This window comes from Camelus ferus, chromosome 15, assembly GCF_009834535.1.
Source record: "Camelus ferus isolate YT-003-E chromosome 15, BCGSAC_Cfer_1.0, whole genome shotgun sequence".
Taxonomy (NCBI): domain Eukaryota; kingdom Metazoa; phylum Chordata; class Mammalia; order Artiodactyla; family Camelidae; genus Camelus; species Camelus ferus.
In genome coordinates this window covers 33,181,969-33,201,362 of record NC_045710.1, presented here as the reverse complement: position 1 = coordinate 33,201,362, position 19,394 = coordinate 33,181,969, and the positions used below count along the sequence as shown (strand labels likewise).

At 47.1% G+C, this 19,394-nt stretch overlaps 1 protein-coding gene across 1 annotated transcript in view; it reads right to left on the bottom strand.

Moving 5' to 3' along the window:
• The window catches only part of EPAS1 (endothelial PAS domain protein 1), an 83,555-nt gene extending 73,258 nt beyond the window's left edge, over positions 1-10,297 (bottom strand). The window contains exon 1 of the mRNA XM_032497440.1: positions 9,721-10,297. Coding sequence (XP_032353331.1) covers positions 9,721-9,746 — 26 coding nt within the window. The 5' untranslated portion in view covers positions 9,747-10,297. The remainder of the gene's footprint in view (positions 1-9,720) is intronic.
• Between the last annotated feature and the right edge of the window lie 9,097 nt (positions 10,298-19,394).

The following is a 19,394-nucleotide window of genomic DNA, read 5'->3' as shown; positions in this document are numbered from 1 at the left end:
CCCTTGGGGTGGAGCCAGGAGACTGGCATATTTGGAGCACAGGAGGCACTCTGGGTGACGGTGAGTGCGGTGAGGGGGCTGGAGTAGGGGGTCCCTCATTATCGGTGGGATGAACTCCCACTGTTTTGTAGGCTGCCCTTGGGAAGGAAATTGGACCATGGATCCATGTCTTCATTCATGCTCTGAGTGCATCTAGTTAATCCTCAGAGATCTTTAAGAGGAACACTCAAATCCACAAAAGAAACCCCTTTCCCATCCTGAAGACTCTCTGTGCTCCAAGGACTTGACAACCCTGCCTAAAATAGGGGTAGGATCAGCACCATGCAAACCTGTTCTGAGAGGCTAGGAAGGCTATTTTAGCCACCAGGCTGCTTCCCAGCCAGTCAGATAGCAGGGAAGTGCTCGGGGCACTGCTTTCCACACAACACCAGAGAGCTCTGGAGAGTGGGGTGCCACCCTGTGGACCAGGATTTCCCTGACACAGTGACCATCCCAACGGGCCTCATCAAATGGGAGGGGCGTGTCAGCTGTTCCAGGACCTGCAGAGTGAAGGCAAGGAAGCCAAAAAACTGTGAAGGGGCTGGCTCCTGTGCCCCACCCATCACCAGTTCCCGTAAGCCCTGGCACAGAAGAAAAGACAGACTCCTGCTGCCTGGCGATACGCTCACATTTATAGAAGCTCCCTTGTCACCAGAGAAATGTGACCTTCATACTTTTCTTATCTTAATATCTGGATAAACATGTGTTGTGCAAGCACACAAATAAAGGTTCTAAAGGTGAAATGTGGCGAGTCCGGTAACACCACGCTGCTCCGAACCCCGGCACCAGAAAGCCGTTTGGACTCTGGAGATGAATTCTCTCTCCTTCCCTACCCTGGGCACCAAAATTAGCTGCATCAGCCTCAGCCAGTGCTGGAGTGAAGGCTGCCATTCTAAAATAGATCTGAGAACTCTTGGATACACAGGAGAGAAAGAAACACAAGGGTACAGTGGTTTACAGACACTGGAGAGAGCAGTTTCACTGAAGTGCTTCTTAAACCAAATTGAGAGGAAAGGAGCATTATCAGGGTTTATTCTGGAATCGTTATAAAGTGAGTAATATTCTCCTAGCTCCCCGAACCTCCATATTTTATGTAGCGTGATTTCCTCAATGAAGCACGATTGTTTTCATTCAGAAAAGGTGTAGAGGTCATATGTTCATAAAGAAGTGTTTGTCAAATGACTTGTGCTTTACCTCGAATTTTTATGTCCCTAGCTTGCACAGTCCTATTATTTCTAGAATACTCTGAAAACATCATGTGTCCCATTTCCCCATACACTTGACCATCCAGAATAGATTTAAGATTTGTTTTGAAGTTCCGAAGACCGGGTTCTCAGACAGCCCTTCACATGCATAATTTTCTGTTGTTTCCACATGGAATTCATAGACAGAGCCCAGCAACCAATTTTGCATGTGTGCTTAAAGCCATTCTTTCCTGCAACAGTGTATGACTTTTTTTTCCAGGATAATCTTTCTCAATACTCCAAAGTGCTTCGGCAACAGGAAGTCGTGATGGTAGGAAGGAGGTCTGTAAATATTTGCTATAATTACTCATTAGTAATAAGAATAGTTAGCATTGGAGTTTGCGTCACCCTCTTTGTGCTTCTGCTCCTTCATTACCTCGTAACAGGAGCCCAAAGGCACACCTGGGTCCAGGTCTAGGCTTCACCGTGGGCGGCGTGGTTTACTTCTTTCCACAGCTCCATTTCCCAAATATGAAATTAGGACATTGTGCTGCCCTTCCTTCCCCCTGCACTCTACCCAGAGGTGGTCAGGACAAATCTTACACAAAGGGGGAACAATAGGAAAAATTTTTATCAAGAGTAAAATACATGTTTTTGTAAATAAAAGTACAATATTAAGAGACCAACAGAGAGAACTCTGTCTAGCTAGATACCCAGCACAGTAATTTAAATGAGTACCACCAAAAAAACATCATATACTGTAACTGATGTATTTTTTTAAAGGACTTATAAAATGCTTCTGAACTGTCTCAGACTGAGGCCATGCGTTTGTCCCCTTATTCACAGTCATAGGTCAAGTCATAGGTCAATTCACATTATGAACCGCTGTCTCCTCACAGTCAGAGGTCAAGAGCAGGGAGACTCAGACCGAAAATAAGGCCAAGAGAGTCAGCTAAAGCTGCCACAGAGTTGATGGACTTCTAAGAAGACTATCACATCGGCTGTACCCCCAGCACCTGCGGGCAGCCAACACGGCGTTGGGGGTCAGGTAATCTCCAACATCACGATCGTGAGTGCAGAAGATGGATTCATTCTCCTGCTTATATGTTTTGTTTTACAGCCTCATCTGATAAAGTCACTAATCTGTTTGATTTCTAGCACTAACCTCTCAGGTTTGATTTTTTTATTGGAGAGTGCCATGGAGAGAGGGTGCAGGAAGTCACTGGAGGAATGTAAGAAGAGATTGCTGACAATCTGCTTCCCTGGTTCTGTAGCATTGGGAAAATTCCAGATGGGGGCATGGCAAAGAAAAAAAAGATATATATATATATATATATATATATATATATATATATATATATATATGTATAATTATTTTTTTCTTTTTTAATGGGCTTGTTTCCCTTACTGACAAACTGCCCTTTCTGAAATATCTTTCCACATAAGAAAAGGAACTGTTTCCCAGAGTCATTATCTTGCTCAGAAGTTACATATAACTTTAAAGCTGAAGAATTTTTCCAAGTGAAGAGGGGGAAACGTGCCTCCTGGGAACATATAAAGGTTCTGGTGGTCATGGCACATAATGAGCTTTGCTGATGTACAAGTGGCCCCTGGAAACAGTCTAAGGCAATCAAGCATGATAGTATTTTTTGAGAATTTAGGGGAAAAAAACAAGGCCACTGAGAAGTAGATAATATTCTGGTCCATTCTATGCCTGTTCTGTGGCTCCAGAGATCTCAAAGGGCCTGATCACTCTTCTTGATTTCATACTTACAAATCAGTTCTGTGGCTTTCAACAGCGGAACCAGAACACAGGCAACAAATTACACCCAACCTCTATTTGAAAATCACAGATGGTGTGAGTGGCATGCCATGCATGGCCACCACACATACAGTGAAGTGCAGTTGCCAGCGTGGCTTGCTTCTCTATTATGATATGTTAATGCAACTGTGTTTTACAGCGCTGGAAAACTCAAGAAGCCCTTCTAGGTTTGCAGTGCAGAGGCCAATGGTGTGGTGGCTATGAAAGCTTGGGGCTCATCAGAGAAAGAGCTCCATAAAAATGCAACATATTATTATTGCAATAATCATAGCTGTTTATTCCCCCATCCATCCTTTCCTTCCTGTGCTTGCAATTTCAAAAGATCAAAAGAGCTAGAGGAAGTCTAATGCATCTTGATTTGGAGATGGTTCTTCAGAAGCCACAGAGGAAGAACTTCCAACAGGTTCTTCTGCACACTGGAGTCCGAAGGTTACAGTAATTATTGAAGTCTTGCCACCTGTTAAGAGTGGGCGGTGGAAAACTTTGAACTTCTTGGGGGCAGTAAAGAACTATCTATTGTCAGAGTGGAAGAAAACTCATGAAAAATAAGAATTTTCAGGGCTTCCAAGTCCACCCTTCAGGTCTTCAATCCTTGTCTGTGTGTGAGGTTCAATATATGTGATGAGTCACAAAAGAGGAAAGTAATTATAATAATTACAAGCACAACAACAAAAGCAGTTATCATTTATGGAGTACTTACCACGGGTCGGGCACGGTGTTACATGCCGTGTAGGCATCTTAGGTAAGGCAAGGCGGGATGGATCCCTGGGTAAGAGCACAGGCTCTGGAGACACTTTGCCCCATTTGATCCCAGTCCTGCCCATACTACCTATGTGACCTTTGGCAATTCACCTTTCTATACTTCAGCCTTCCCATCAGTGAAATGGGGATAATAACAGGGCTTATCTCACAGATTGTGATGAGGATCAAAGAGTTCAACCATGAAGGGTTCTGAGGACAGTGCCTACACAAGTAAGACTAAGAGTTTGAGTTTTTTGTTTCGTCCTACTGCATATATGATTTTTATTAAGGACACACACATTCCCAGTACTTAAAAGGACCTCCAATAACCGTGTGAGGATGATGGAAAATGTGAGGCTAAAACTGCATGGTCATTTTAAGAAGCGGTAACAGAGTGAAGCACACCAGAACTAAGCCTGTTCAGGGCACTCAGCTCCCCTTCTTCCCATTACTGTGGACAGACAGGTGGGTACAGGTAAGGCTAAAGTGCACCACAAAATCTCTACTAGATGCACACACCAACATCCTCCCCCATTCCCAAGACAGGGAGAGACACTGGCAATGAAATGTGGGACTTCTCTAAGACCTGAACAGTAAGATCCTGAAAGGTAAGGCAGTCACCAAATCAGACACCTAAGAGCAAGGGCTACCTTTTCCATATCACAGAACTTCCGAAAGTCTACTAAAGCTGAACAGATTCCCCTTGGGGGAAAAATGCTTATGCATCTAATACCAGCAGCCAATTTCAGAGGCTCACAGACCACTCTCAGAGAAGCCCATTCACAAAGACCCACCCAGGTTAAGAAGCTCCCTCTCCTTTCTTGGTCTGCCTGGAATCTTAGCCGTCCCCATCTGGAATCATAGCTGTCCCCACCGTTATCCTCAGTGGGAGCAGATCCTCTATCTCCATCACTCTTGGATCCCTGCTAGACACCTCCCTCCAGGCCCCTCACCCAAAGCAAGTGTGTGATGAACAGCAAACACTCAACTTTGGGGCCTTTCCATCTATGGTGTCAAAGAACACCACAGGGAATGTTCTTGAACCCTTTACTCTGTCTTTAACCTCATTACCCACAACAGTGACAACAGCCATTTGACCTTCCCTCAGAGCCTGTCTCTATGCTGAGGATTAGGGCCTGCCCTGTGTGATTCCAGGGAAAACTGGGAACCCATTCTCCCACTCCCAAACACACACAATACTTTTTAATAATCGTGAGTGCTTGTGTGCGTGGTTACTGCCTGAAATGCTACTAAGAGCTTCTTATCTTTAGCTTCAAAAGATTTGATCTCAACAAAAAAGTCACAGGTAAGCTGCCAGCTAACTGTATCTTTAGTTAAGCCTCCTTGTGTGTCCCCTTTCCCCTCTAATCAGACTAAGCAAGTTGAAGACAAGGACCACATCCCCTATTTCTTTTGTCTCTTCAGCATTTTATCCAGAGAGCATGCAGGTGTTCAATACACATTTGCTGTTTTACTTGTTTATGTCATTATGCAAATAGCAGAGCTGGTTTTCCATCATAAGACCAGACATTGGTACTGGGAAGGGTAGGGATAAAGGATACTGGGGGTCCTGAGAGTGAACATTGCTAACTTTACAATATTGGCAAAAGCCTCACCTGTTATGAACTATCAATGATGGCCAGTACTAAAAGCAAAAGGGAAGATTCATTAGGCCAAAATCAATAGGAAAACTCATGTTGATATGGGATAGAACTGAGAAAAATACAAAAAAAAAAAAAAAAAAAAAAAAAAGCAAATACTACTAGAGACTTCCTGAGATGTAGAAAAGCCTGAATCTTGAGCTACTGAATGACAGCAAATAGTTTCATATATATTGGGCTGAAATCCTGGAGCACTAAGAATTATCTAATTGGCTCCTTCTATTTGTAAACATTTCACACAAGAGAGTCCTAGAAAGTCGAGGATCACCCTACATACATAGGAAGAGACAGGAAGAGACAGAGAGACAGACTGACTGATTTACATTCAAAGTGAATTAAACTGTTTGCATCTCATGGTTTTCACTCCTAGTGAAAATGCCAACTTATTCAGTACAGGAATTAATCTAGTTGCTGCTTGAATGTCTCTGCTGACAGGGAGTTATCTACTTCACAAAGCCATCCACTCAACTGAGGAACAGTTCTTGCTTTGGTTTTGTTTAATGAGGTTCATGTATAAGTAAATGGTTTCTAAGTGAATAAAGGGAGAACACTAAAAACAATGAATTGACACTTCCCAAAGTTTATAGACAGTGAAACCAGTACCAGCTCTTCTTCCTTTATTTGCAAAAAGCAAACAGAATCATGTCTGCTGGAGCCTGAAGTCTTTTATAATAATCTAGAAAAGAAAATCTCCTTTTTATAAGGTTCAGTGGTCTGGAAAGGGTGAGGGGAGGGCATTCTAATCCCTTGGAAATCATCTTCACAGACTAGGGCTGGAGGTACAATTCTGTCAACCACAAGGAAATGTATACTTAATTTAAATGCATACTTAATTCTGCTTCTTACCTTCACTATCTCTTCTTGTGACTGAAGAATCACTTAAACTCCCTGGGCCTCAGTTTTCTTATCCAGGAAAAGAAACATTTAACTAGGTAATTTTCATGGTCCCCTATAAAATATTTCTGAGCTCCCTATTTGCAATACTGAAAAAAAAAAAAACCTGTAGTCACAGCATTCTTTTGCACTTCACAAAAGCTGTATGAATTAAGTTCTATTTACCTGAACCAATAATGTGTTATATCAATTCCTTATCATACCTGCATTCTGGTAATGCAATTGGAAACAGATATTAAGTGTTGAAGGAATATTTACAGAAAATATACTTAATTTGAGAAAAACTGCCCAGCAATATTTTTGCCTTCAGAATTTAGAAAAGGTGAACTTTAATTTTCTTTTAGCAGAGGAACAACTACATCCAGCTGACGGGGGAAGAGGCACTAGAACACATCTGATCCAGATCTCTCTGATTTTCCTTCCACCAAAGCCCCCACACTAGGTGATAGCCTTCTGGAAAGGGGCTCTGAGCTGGGTCTGGTTTAGGAATGGACTTTGACCCCTGATTATCCTAGGATCTCACTTACATTTACCTAAACCACTCTCCAATTCCCTTGAACCTAAGAACTTCCAGACTCTTCTCTCCCAGGGAAGGGACTCAGAGATTGTTTTATCAGGAAGTGAGTCGCCGAGACACTTTCTAGCTCTTCACAGAATCAAGAACCTTGATTAATGAGGCTTTCACTTCACTCCTGACAGCTGAGTGCAGAAAGGTGCATGCAGCACCCTCAGCAAGCTTCAGTTTCCGGCCATTTCTAACGTCATGAGAAATGCACACCACCACTAAAAGAGCACATTTTGAAACCGTCTATGGAGGCCAGCCAGCCAGCCAACGTTTAGAAATCAAACTCTTTATTATTAAACATTAACATCTCCATCGACGTATGAACGTTCTGGAACAAAATAATTCTGCCCACTTCTTGAAAGGCTGTTGTTAGAAGGTACATTACAACTGTTCTGTGCATCTTGAGTTTTGTGGGAAGAAATGGCTCCCGCTGAACCAGAAGAATCACACCTGAGGAATCTATACACAGAATCATAATCTGAAAGCCCTCCTGGCAGGTGTCACATGGAACTTGGGAGGCACTCTGGCAAAGCCAAGGACAGCCACTTATGCTACAGACACACTGACTTTCAATATATTGTTTCATATATTTTAATTATACTTTGGTCCTGCAAGGAGCCCGCCCCCAGCAAACAGAGCCAGACTAGAAAAGTAAGTATGTCTCAAAACAATCAGACAACACGAACTGGACAACCCCTCACGGGACTCTGGACAGTGAGGGACACACTGTTTACTCCGTCATTCCGGGACATAAAAAAATCAAAGCAAGTCGCAGAAAGCAGACATGTGGGGCCACCAGCTCTGTACTCCGAGCCATCTCACAGGCAATCCCCGCAAAGGTTCTTAAACCTGCCGCTCTCGCGAATAATTCAGAGTCTGATTACCCAACTTCTTCCGGCTCCGATTCTGGCTCCCTCTATCTCTAACGAAAAAGGCACTACAGCCGGGTATGTCGAAATAACTTTTCCCCTGCTCCCAAGTTTCTCGCAAAGATTCATATACATGATAGCACAGGACCCGGCGCTGAGCCGCGCGGGAGAAACCGATACTTCACACATCTGTCAAGATTACCATCAGGCCCCACCTCGGCGATTGCGACATCCACCGATAGGCATCACAGTTGTAAACTGTACAGTAAGTTCCCTCGCTGGCTCCGGAGCCCAGAGCGCGCGCAGAGGAGCTCCCTGTAACTTTGTTTTTCGATTGTTCATTGTTATTGGCAGGCTATATTGGTTTTACAAAATGCTCTGGAACCTTAAAGTCACTTCCTTGCTTCACTGCCCTTCAGAGACACAGGACACCAGGGCAGCTCCGAGGCCCCCAGGGACGCGCACCGGCTGCGCCCTCAGGGCCCAGAGTGGCCAGGCTAAAGCTCCCTCGCCCGTTCCAGGCCTGGGGGCGCCAGTGACGCGGAAGGGGTTGCTGCGCCCGGGAACCAGGAGCCAGGCTCAGTCTCCTCCCACTCAGCGATCCCGGAGCGAAGGGCCCGGGCGCCCGGCCAGAACGGGCGCGATTCGCTCCCGTTTATCAAATCCTTATCGGTGCCCCGAGGTGGGAACCGCCGCTTTCGACCAGAGGATACACGGTTTCTGGCTCCGGTCCCGCAGTGGAAGTCGGAACAAGAGCAAATCAGTCCGGGCACTGAGCTCTTCCTGATCTCCGGCCCGGGGCCAGTCACCCCAAACCTTCGCGGCTAGGTCTCCCATCCCAACATCATTCCACGGCCGCCCAGTAGCTGATCTCCCTTGGCTCAGGCCTTTCAGCAGACCACGCATTGGATTCCAGTTCCCCGCATCTCAGACCTGCCAAGTCGCCGTCGAGCTTGCGGCTGAAAGCTCCGGTCCGCTGGGGCAGCACGAGGGAGAGTGGGTGAAGAGGGGGGGGCCAGGCGCTGATCCGCGCACGACTGCGGGAAGCGAGGCCATTCCCACGTCTGCGCGTCACGCCGTGCGCTCTCACCCTCGCCGGGAGAGGGCGGGAGGGCAGTGAGAGTTGGCCGGAGTTGCCTCTCACCCAGTACCGAGAGGCTTTCTAGGGAAGGTGGGCAGATCGATAGCGGCTGCCCTTTTCTGTCCTCTTGGGAGAGAAACACCTGGACCGGCCGCGAGCGCCCGTGTCGCCATTCCCTCCTCGCACACCAAGACACCTGCCTTGGTGAGGCAGCCCGGCCACTACCCACTTTTCCTGCGGAGTCAAAGTTCGGGATCTGGAAAGGGGCTTCACCAAGCTTCCTTGGTATCTGAAGCCCGGAATAGGGCCATTTGCTACGTCCTGGACGCTTCGCTAAGCGCATCCCAGCGCCGCGCTCCGCCTCTGGTTCCTTGCCAGTTTGGGGCGCAGCGTGGACAGAGCACGTTTGGAAGGACCCCAAGAGGTCCCGAGGAAAAAAGAGGAGTGGATGCTGCCCCGCATGCGGGCCGTGAAAAAGTCGAAAGCTGACCTGAGCCGACTCAACCAAGAAACAATTCAACATGCTCGCCACGGCAGTTTGGAGCGGGGGTGGATGTGGGGGGTAGAATTTGGAAAGTACCCCAGGAGCACCTCCGACCTCTAGAGCCACGTCCCTTGGCCTCCTGGCCTCGTTGCACGCGCGGATTCCCGATTCCTTCGGGCCACATAACTCTCCACTGCGAAGCCACAGCCCCGCGTCCCCAGATAGGGCACCTGCTCTCCCCCGCCAAACCTTCCAAATCGATCCTCCGGCCTCAAAGACCCCTCCGTGCTCCTCTCCCAGCCGCTCTCGGTCGCACCAGCCCCGCGTAGCCCAGCCACCCTCTCGGACCAGCTCCCTCGCCGTTTCGGACGCCCGTTTACCTTTTCTTCTCCTTGTCAGCTGTCATTGTCGCTGTAGCCTTTTGAGACGTCGAGCACCTGGACTCCAGGGCCGGTGGGGGCTGCAGCCGCTGCCTTGGCTGTGGCCCTCGCCCCCTCCCCGAGGCCCGCGCTGCGTTAAATGTCCTAAGTGCTCGCAGGTTCCGAGCGCCCCGCAGAGTCAGGTGGGAGTTTACAGACGGCTCTCCAGGTGCGGGGGAGGGGGTGGAGAAAGGTGACAGGGAGGAACCTGCACGGGGAGGCGGGGTCGGGGAAAGGAGTGGGAGGAGGCTGTCAAACGCAAAAGGAGGGCAGCTAAAAGGGAACCGAAGTTCCTTTTTCCCTAGAAAAGGAGTCAGGAGTCACTTTTCTGGGTTTTCAAGGGAAAAAAAAAGTGGCTCGAACGACTGGAGTTGGCAGAGTCCGGGGCCAAGCGGGCGCGGAGGCTGAGATGACCATACAGTCTCAGGACACTGCCGAGGATTGTACGGCCGCCTCAGGAAAGCAGGGGCGGGAGCCTACGGACGCCGAAGCTGTGCGGCGGGCCGCTCCCGAATGTCGCGCCCGCGGGGCTGCCAGCCCACTTTAAAAACTCCGGCGTCCGGCGGGGGGTGGGGAGTGCGCGAGGGGCTCGGGCGCAGCCGGCGGGGGCGGGCGCGCGCCTTCAGGCCCCGCCCCCGCCCGCCCCGCCCGCGCCGCGCGCCCGGGCAGCCCACAGCGTCCTGGCCAATGGGGAGGCGCGGCCGCAGCCTCTGCCCTGACCCCGGCCCGCCCCCTGCCCCCGCGCTCTGCTCGGCTGCGGCCCGCCCGCCCCGCCTCCGCCCTCTGAGGTTCCAGAAGTTGTTTATGAGGTCGGAGGGGTGGCGGGGAGCTAGGTGGGACTCCGCACGGGGAAGCGCGCCTTAAGTGAGGCTAAGCGGCAGCGAGAAGTCGGTCTCCCGGAGTGCTGTGGGGTGCGGGGGTACTCCCCAGCTCCCGTGTTTCCCACCTTCGCGCTGCCCTTGGGACGAGGGCATGACCTCGAGCCCCGAGGGTCCCGCGCCTCCCAAGGCCGCTCGGCCGTGCTGCGCTCCCGAGTCCCTAGCCCCGCGCGTGGGGCCAGGTGGGGGTAATTTCGAGGGCCCCGGCGGCCGCGCTCTCAGTCTAGGCGATGCGTTTTTTTGTTTTTTGTTTTTTGTTTTTCGGCAGAACGGAGCTCGCTTTGCCGTCCAGAAAGAGGGGCAGGGAGATCGATCACCTGCGTCTGTCCCGTTCAGGGGAAACAGTGCAGTGACACTGAGCTAGGGCTGCCTCTGCGCTTTCCTTCCCTCAACTGGCACGTCGGTTGCTTGCGGGGTTATGTTGGGCAGTTTGGCTATGGCGGGGGTGTGGCAAAAGCGGTCCTTCGAGCGGTCTGGCTTGCGGCACCCTACTCCCAACACCTGGCCACCACCGCGCGGGTCCAGGCCAGTTGAGAATTGGAGAAGTCAGCCTGGCTTCCCACTGTGATCTTGGAGTAAGAGTTGACATCGTGTCCTCAAATCACAGGATCTCAGGGCTGCCCTATGTGTCTCCACACGGTCTAACTGAAGCCCTAGGAACGTAAAAGACTGCAGGTGCTGAGTGTGGGGAGATGGGAGATCCAGGTGCAGGCCATTAGAGCTCTGGGATTTTTCAGCTGCTCTTTAAGCGCAGCGTGGACCCGCGCCCGCTGGGGAGCCTCTGCTCCTTACGCCTCTGTCCCGCGCTGAGCTGCCCGCCCAAGAATCCCACCCCATTCTCTACCTACCTACGGTAGTAGCGATCCAGCAGGGATAGTTCTGGAAGGGACCGGGAGGCTTTTAACCTTTGAAGCTTTGAGAAGGGGCCATGGCTTCACAGGTGTGAATTGAGACGAGAAAGCAAGGGCTGGGGAACTGGTCCACTCGGACGGAAGCCTTGCTGTACCTTTCCCCTTTAGCCTCCCCACGTTTTATATAAAAATAGTCTGCATGATAAACCTTCAGGACTATTATGTTAAGTGAAATACGCTGTTCACAAAAAGACAAATACTGTGTGATTCCACTTTTGAAGTTTCTAGTCAGATACATAAGGAAAAAAAGTACAAAGGGGTGGGGGTGTGGGGGATTCGTGTTTAGTGGGTATAGAGTTTGAGCTTTGCAAAGTGAAAAAGTTTTAGACAATGAACAATGAACATATTTAACACCACTGAACTATATGCTTAAAAATGGTCAAGGTAGGAAATTTAATGTTATGCATTTTTACCACAATACAAAAATAAATACCAAGAAAAAATAAAATAATTTACATAAGAATTTTTGGTGTAAGATTGTGTCACCACCCAAATACAAAATAAACGTGTTTTTTTCCCCCTTACATCCTGTAAGAGGGGTGGGGATACTTTTCAGGAGCCTTTGGAAGGCACTGGAAAACAAAATAAGGGATAGGCAAAAACACAAACAAACAAACAAAAAAACAGAAGATAACTGGGGAACCAGGTACATTTTCTCATTTTGCTACAGTGGCTAGCACTTTCCACACAGACTTTGAAATCAAACATCAGTCCTGACAATCAAGGGATTCAAACAAAAATGGCAAATCCCTCTAAGGAGCCATTTCTTGGTGCTGGTGGGTTTCAGGAAGGGGTTGATCTCATACTGGGCTTTCTAGCCAGCCAATCCTAATGGACACATTTATTTGTCTTAACGCAAGATTCAAATTGGTGAGACACGGTTCTCCATTAATTAGCAATAAGCCTTCTCACCTCACTTGGGACTGGAGTGGGAGAAGCAGCAAGTGCTTTGGTGGCTTCCAGATGCCCAAGGCCATTCACTACCAGAGTAAGGAGAAACCTCTAAGTTCTTGGCTGTGCTTGCAAGTCTCAAAGCAACGCTTCCAACCCAGAGAAAATTCCAGTAGGGTTGAGCCTATGAATTTAGCTTCTTAGATGTTAAAAAAAAAAAAAAAGAAGAAGAAGAAGAAAGAGGAAAGGTAAGATGTCAGCCAAGAACATATCAACTATATTAATATTAGCTCCTCTGATGGCCAGCCTACCCATCTTTCTAATAGGGATTTTGCCCTCTAAGTGAAAGGTCCCCAGCTAAGATAAACAACTACACAGATTTTGTGGAAATCCCAGTGAGTAACTTTGAAGAATCTCGGATTTTGGCAGTTTGAGAGATTCGCAAAAAGCCTATATAATTCCCCGAAGGATTAGACCCAGCCTTGCTTTGAGCAGAGTTGAAGGGCCCAATGACCTCTTAAGATTTCTTCCAGGATTCAGTTCAACAACCTTTGCAGGAAGGAGCTAAGCGTATAAACCAGATGCAGGCTTGTGCCTAAAGTGTTACATTTTATGTTTTAAAGCCCACGGAGAACTGAAGGAGAAAAGCTTTAAAGAGGATGCCAAGGAGAGAGGGATCCCAGGATTTCAGCGTCTCTAGAGACCTTGAAATTCTGGCCACAGAGGGCAGCAGAGGGCTCTGCTAAGCGAAGCTCCCAAGCTTTTTAAAATGGGAGCACACTGCCCACCTCCCAGCAAATCTCCCCACCTGCCTCCCAACTCTAGATCAGACTGCTTGGTGACAAAGGCTGTGGCAGCAGGGAAACACCCATCTTGGTTTAATCAGGGACAAGACTGGGTCTCTAGCTTCCTCTCCACTACCGAGCACACACTTAGAGATAAGGAGTTAACTTCCAAACTTGGTAGAGAGCAGACACCTGGGATACGGTGGGCAGGTGGAAGAAAGAGGATCTTAGTAATCTATTAAAGTAACAGACAGTATAGTACAGGATGTGCTTGGAAATTATGTTAGATTGGTGAGATCAGCCAGGAGAAGAGATCTTGGAAGGTTGAGCTATTTCCTTAATATTTTACAACTTTCAATGCATTATCACAGGCCAGGGCTGAGACGGGTGAGGCAAGACAGGCCCCTCAGGTGCAAAATTTAAGGAGGCATTCACTCTCAGAGTCATGCAAGTCTTTTCACTAGTCCTGGTCGTACAAGGTATGTTATCTCAAGGATTACCCATCTGGCCCTAGTCTGGCCATTTAGTTGGTTTTGGGGTGGGAAAGCCTGCAGGCTTGGGAGCAGAGATCAGAGGAAGGATGATCACAGAAGTCATGGCTCCTTCTCTATTGAAATAACACTTGCATGTTACTTCCCCCAAACAAAACCAGCTCTTAGATTGTGACTTTACAAAATCTATCCTCACACTCCCCATCACTGAACTCCAGCACCAGAAAACCATACCCTACTCTGCCGCAATGTCTGGTTTCAGGCCAAAGCTGTAGGACATTTCACACAGATGTAGGCTGTATTGACCATGAAATGTTGCGACTTTTGATGCCACAAATCCAGACTTTGTCATCTTTCAAAAAGACCTGTGGGTTTTTACTGAAGAAAAGATTAAGCTTTTCTTTTGTACTTAAATTCCTCAGTGCTTATTGATTGGAAAGATCCACTTTTAAAAACCACATCTTACTCCACCCCTCACGTTAGGATAAAGAATGACTTAGAAATGAATGTCTTCCATTTCTAGGTCTAGGGATGAGATTTTTGCCCATGAAAGGTCTTGTCTATCACGCTGTCATTCAACTAACAGTGAAGGAGTCATTGGTCCATGGTAACTATGTATCCTGTTTCAAGACATCAATCTGGTGGAAGAGAAAGAGCCAGTGGTTCCCTTCCCTCAGGAGGAGACAATCCATTTGTGCCCACCCTACATTTCCCAGATGATGAGACACTCATCTGCTCACCTTTCAAGGCTTCTGAATCAATAAGCATCTTTTAACGTAAAAATGATTCCTTTTTTTCTTCCCAAAACCATTTTAAAATGGATATATATATAACATATTATTTTAAAAATTTTAATATAAGAGTTGAGAGAAAAATCATAGACTCTAAACAATAAGGGTTGTAAGAATTTGGTGCTGGAGGAGGGTGGAAGAGTGGAGAGAATGAGTGACAAAGCAGAAAAAGCTAGATTCCCAGCCATGTAAACTGCTAGGGCCCAAAGCAGCCCCACCTAGACTAGCCCCTCTGCCAGGCTGGTGGGTGCAATCTCCAGGGTGGTAAGATCACACACACGGGAGGAACGGCCCATAGGAAGGACATGCCAGCCCCACCTCAGAGAGAAAAAGGCACTAGCAGAAATGAAGGCGTTCTACCTTAGCATATTTCTGTGTTGGGGAGTTCCTCACTCACCTTGTGAAGCAAGGCCTGCCTTTCACCACAGAAAGTAAATATGCCAGATGCCTTCAGCCTCCCTGTACTCTGGATGTGGACATGTGACTCAGGTGCTTTGAATCAGACACATCTGCCCCGACTTTGAATCTAGTGAATGAGGGAAGCAGGCAGCTTGCAAAGTGGGTGCCACTTTGGTGACAGCATCTTAATGCCAGCAGTCCCAGCATCAGCATCCAGACTCATGAGTTGGTACAAACTACCGTCATCTGCCGTGGCAACTGTGGCTCCAGGTTGAGGCTTTATTCCTGGTTGCTGAATCTCTGAACCTGGCTCTCCAACCCGCCCAGAAATTTTGTGAGGTACCCAGAACCTTTTCAGTGAATCATTTCTTCTCAAATCAGCCATCATTTCTGTTACTTTCAGTTAAAAAATCTTGGCTGATGGATTCATTCATTCATTCATTCCCTCACTTACTCATTCATAGGCAGTATTTACTTGATCAGCATCTGTTGAATGCTCACTGTTTGCCAGGCACTCTGCTAGGCACTGGTGATACCAAGGCCAAAGAGACATCTTCCATTCCTCAAGGAATTGATTGTCAGGTAATAGTCCCTTGAACAACTAATTTTCTACCTCTGGGCCTCAGTTTCCGTTTCTTTCAAGCAAGAGGGCAGGATCTTTAGAGTTCCTTTAGGGTGTTTGATGTTTGAATAGTCCGTGCATCATTGAATTATGTGGTGGTCTCTGCCCTATTAGCCTACACTGGCAGAGATGGGAGGCTATCTCTGGGCCACTTAGGCTCAGGCCATAAACTATGTCTTCAGGGCCTCCATTTCCTACATGGGAAACTAACCACTCTGATCACCTTGTCTAGGCGGATGCTCTGCTAAAGTGTGACTTGGCAGGAGTTGGTCTCTAGCATCTCCTTGCCCTCCTGCCATCCTCAAAGCACTCCTGTGGCTGACAACAGAGCACCCAGCAGTGGCTACAAGGGAGCTTAGATATGGAGAGAAGATCGCAGTCACGTCGGCCCACTCTCCAGATGTAAGGCTCAGATTTAAACTATTAGAAGTGAAAAGGGAAATGGGAGGAAAGGGCCTCACAATGCCGGAAGTGGCTTTCTTTCCAAGTTATCATCATGTGTCCCCAGCAAGGCCCCTGCAGATGCCAGAGAGAGTCAGAGATAGCAAGAGACAACTCAGGCTTGGACCTAAGCTAAGTGAGGATAGTTATATGGCATTTCAGGGATCTGGATGCTGCAGGAGTTTGATTTTGAAACATACCGATATACCAGAAATAAGGGAAATGTTTGCCCATTTATGATTTCCAGTGGCTGTGTAAAGGCCTTTTCTATCTGCATGATTCTGGGGCCTGGAGGTGGGTCCTTCTGCAGTGTTGGCGTTAGAGGAGAGAGCTTCAGGAGCACCTTCTAAAACACCCATTAACATGCCCCCAAAGGCACGTGCAAGTACACACAAATATATGCACGTGTACGGCCCCACGTGCCAAGCCAAGAAATCAGTTCCCACCCAAACCTCATTTTAAACTTCTCATTTCTCTCTAGTGCATACCTCTGTCTTCACCCTTTGAAGAAAACCAGGGATGCGATGCTGAGAATGTGCCTGTAAATACTTAATATTTTAAACTCCGAGGATTTTCTTTTGGTCCCGCAAAGAGGGTTGCAGTCTCTGGTATGTAAATGCTGGGGTCAAGAGCCCAGCTGAGACCAACATGCTCAATGATCTACCCCAGTGGAAGGAAGAGGAAGCACAGACTCTTCAAAGCCTTTAGACAGTGGGGGTTGGCATGCCCCATCTTAATCGTTAATGTCATAATATAGCAGATTATCCCTCCTAATTACTCTATCTTAGGCTAAATTAAAGAGTCTCCTGATCAGATAGCAGTTTATGGTAGAGAGATGCCTTTTGACCTAGAAATATGCCGGTGGTAAAGCTCTAAGTAAATGACTCCAAGGCAGAAAGCCCAGAGTTCATTGTGTAGAGAGCATTACAAAGAGAAGCTCATATGCCTGAGGTTTAATAATTAAGGCCAGAATTCAAAGAGAACTGGAAACACCCATAGACAATTCCTCACTCTCTACACCTGTTAAGAGTAGGAGAAACATTTTTAAAGTTTTAAAACATAATAAAATGATAGTGTTCCACAAAATGCAACTTTTCAAATTTCCTCTTTAAATTCCATTGTACTTTGAAAGGGTGGGGGAAGGATAATTAGCAGTTTGGGATTAATCAGATACACATTACTATAAATAAAACAGATAAATGACAAGGACCTACTGTATACCACAGGGAACTATATTTAATTTCTTGTAATAACATATAATGGAAAAGAATCTGAAAGAAAAGTACGCATGCATATGTATGACTGAATTGCTTTTCTGTACACCTGAAACTAACATGGTAAGTCAACTACACTTCAATACAAAAAAAATTAAATAAATTAATTAATTCCATTTCACTTGAGGCAACATCCCCTTTGACCACGGATAGTCTAATCTTTGTTTCATTAATTCACTTCATTCATTCATTCTTCCATTCTTCAGCATTTACTGAGCATCCAGCTCATATTCATCGATGTGGCTGAAACTCAGCTTAGAAAGATGAATAAAATGCAGCCCTCCCCTCTAAAGCTCACTGTCCACTGCTGGAGACCAACTTGTAAACAGATAAAATGCCACACCTAAGAAGTTAAAACCCTGTTTTTTTGGGAGTTCAGAATGGGGACTGATCCTGTCTGCCTGGCTGGGGGTAGGAGATGTTAGGGAAAGCTTCCAGAGAAGGTGACATTTTGGCCAGATCTTGAAGGGTGACCAGGAGTTTGCTAGAAAGAGAAGTGGCAGAAAAGCATTCAGGGTCAAGGGCAGGAACAGAGTCCTCTCCTACAAGTCTCAAAGCAAAGGGGCAGGGCACACAGAAGCAACACAAAAGACACTTCAAGGAGGTTTAGCCTTTCTTTCTTGTCCATCAGAGATTATCAGCTGTTAGTGGTTTTGTATAGCACTTAGCACACATGAATTCATGCCTGATGGGGCCTTTTGAGGAAGACAGTGACACCTGTGCTCATCTTTTAGTCATAACATGCCAGTTTTCCCACAGTGCATTTGTTTCCAATAATCAGATAGCCGCCATGGCAGTAATGACACCAACCTACAGCGTGAATATTTCTCTGTGAATTCTAGGAGCATGTGCGGAACAGAGCATGGATGCCTTGACCTGAGCAGCCCTTGGCTCCGGTTACCAGGTACTTTCTTCCAGCCGCTTCACAAAAACAGTTTATCTTTCTTATTCAGCCCAGTTTCTACATAATCTTCATGCTTGCTCTCTCTCTCTCTCTTTTTTTTTTTTTTAATGGAGGTACCAGGGATAGAACTCAGGACCTCATGCGTGCTAAGCATGAGCTCTGCCACTGAGCTCTACCCATTCCTCCATGCTCTCTTTATACTGAAATTTTGCACAATAGGTATTAGCATCAGAACAAAATTCCTGTGGATTCTAGAATCTCCTGAATATGCCCCCATCTAAGCAAGAAGCCAATCATTACAGCCCTGACTTTCGGGGGGACCCTAGTCCATGTGTGTCTCTGGAATTATGGATGGGTGGCTGTGGAGGCCACAGCATCTTGGGGATATTAAACAGGGTCAAAGGCAAATCAAGCTCTTCCCCATAGTCCAGCTCGAGTTATTTAGGTGTAAGTAGCATGAGGAGATCCCTGGAGCTGGGAAGAGTGGACCTAAAGGGGGTCCCTGGGCCCTGCAAGTTTCCATTAGATATCTTGCCCTGGGCAATCCTGTCCCCCACCTGCCTTCTATGCTAGCTCCTTTTCTTCTTTTTCCCTCTCCACTCCTTCCTTCCCTTTCCCCATTTGTCTTTTCCAATGAATCTATCTTTTTTCTCCAGTAGTTTCTACTGAGTTTGAGAGAGACGAACAAATAGATCCCATTCCCCATCTGTTCCTACATTTATTTTTCTTCCAAATTAAAGGAAACCTACTTCCTCACAAGGTGAAGAAGTAAATGAGATGTGGGATGGGAAAAGTCTTAACACCCTGTATAACTATAAGGGCTTGATTCCACTGAACCAGGTCCATGTGAGCTAAGGTTCTCCACATGAGAGTGGAGCTGGAAGAGGGGGCAGTTGAAACGTTGCCCGTTTCTCTTTTGGGACCAGAAGTCTGTATAGAGGATGGTGCTGCAGAGCCCACTGGGTACGGCTTGGAGTTCTGGTCTCCACTTCTAAGGTGACCACCCACCCGTTCAACATCTCTGAGTCCCAGCTTCCTCGTCTGTAAGATGGCAATGCTACTGATTCCTACCTCACAGACCTAGGGACAGGGTCAGATGCCATACTGTGCTCAAAGCACCTTGTAAACTCGAATACAAATGTGGTTATTAATATCCTATCACAAATTTTATTTACAAACCCCAAGAACAGACCCACGGACACTGAAAACAAACCATGGCTACCAAAGGGGAAAGGGTGGGAAAGTGAT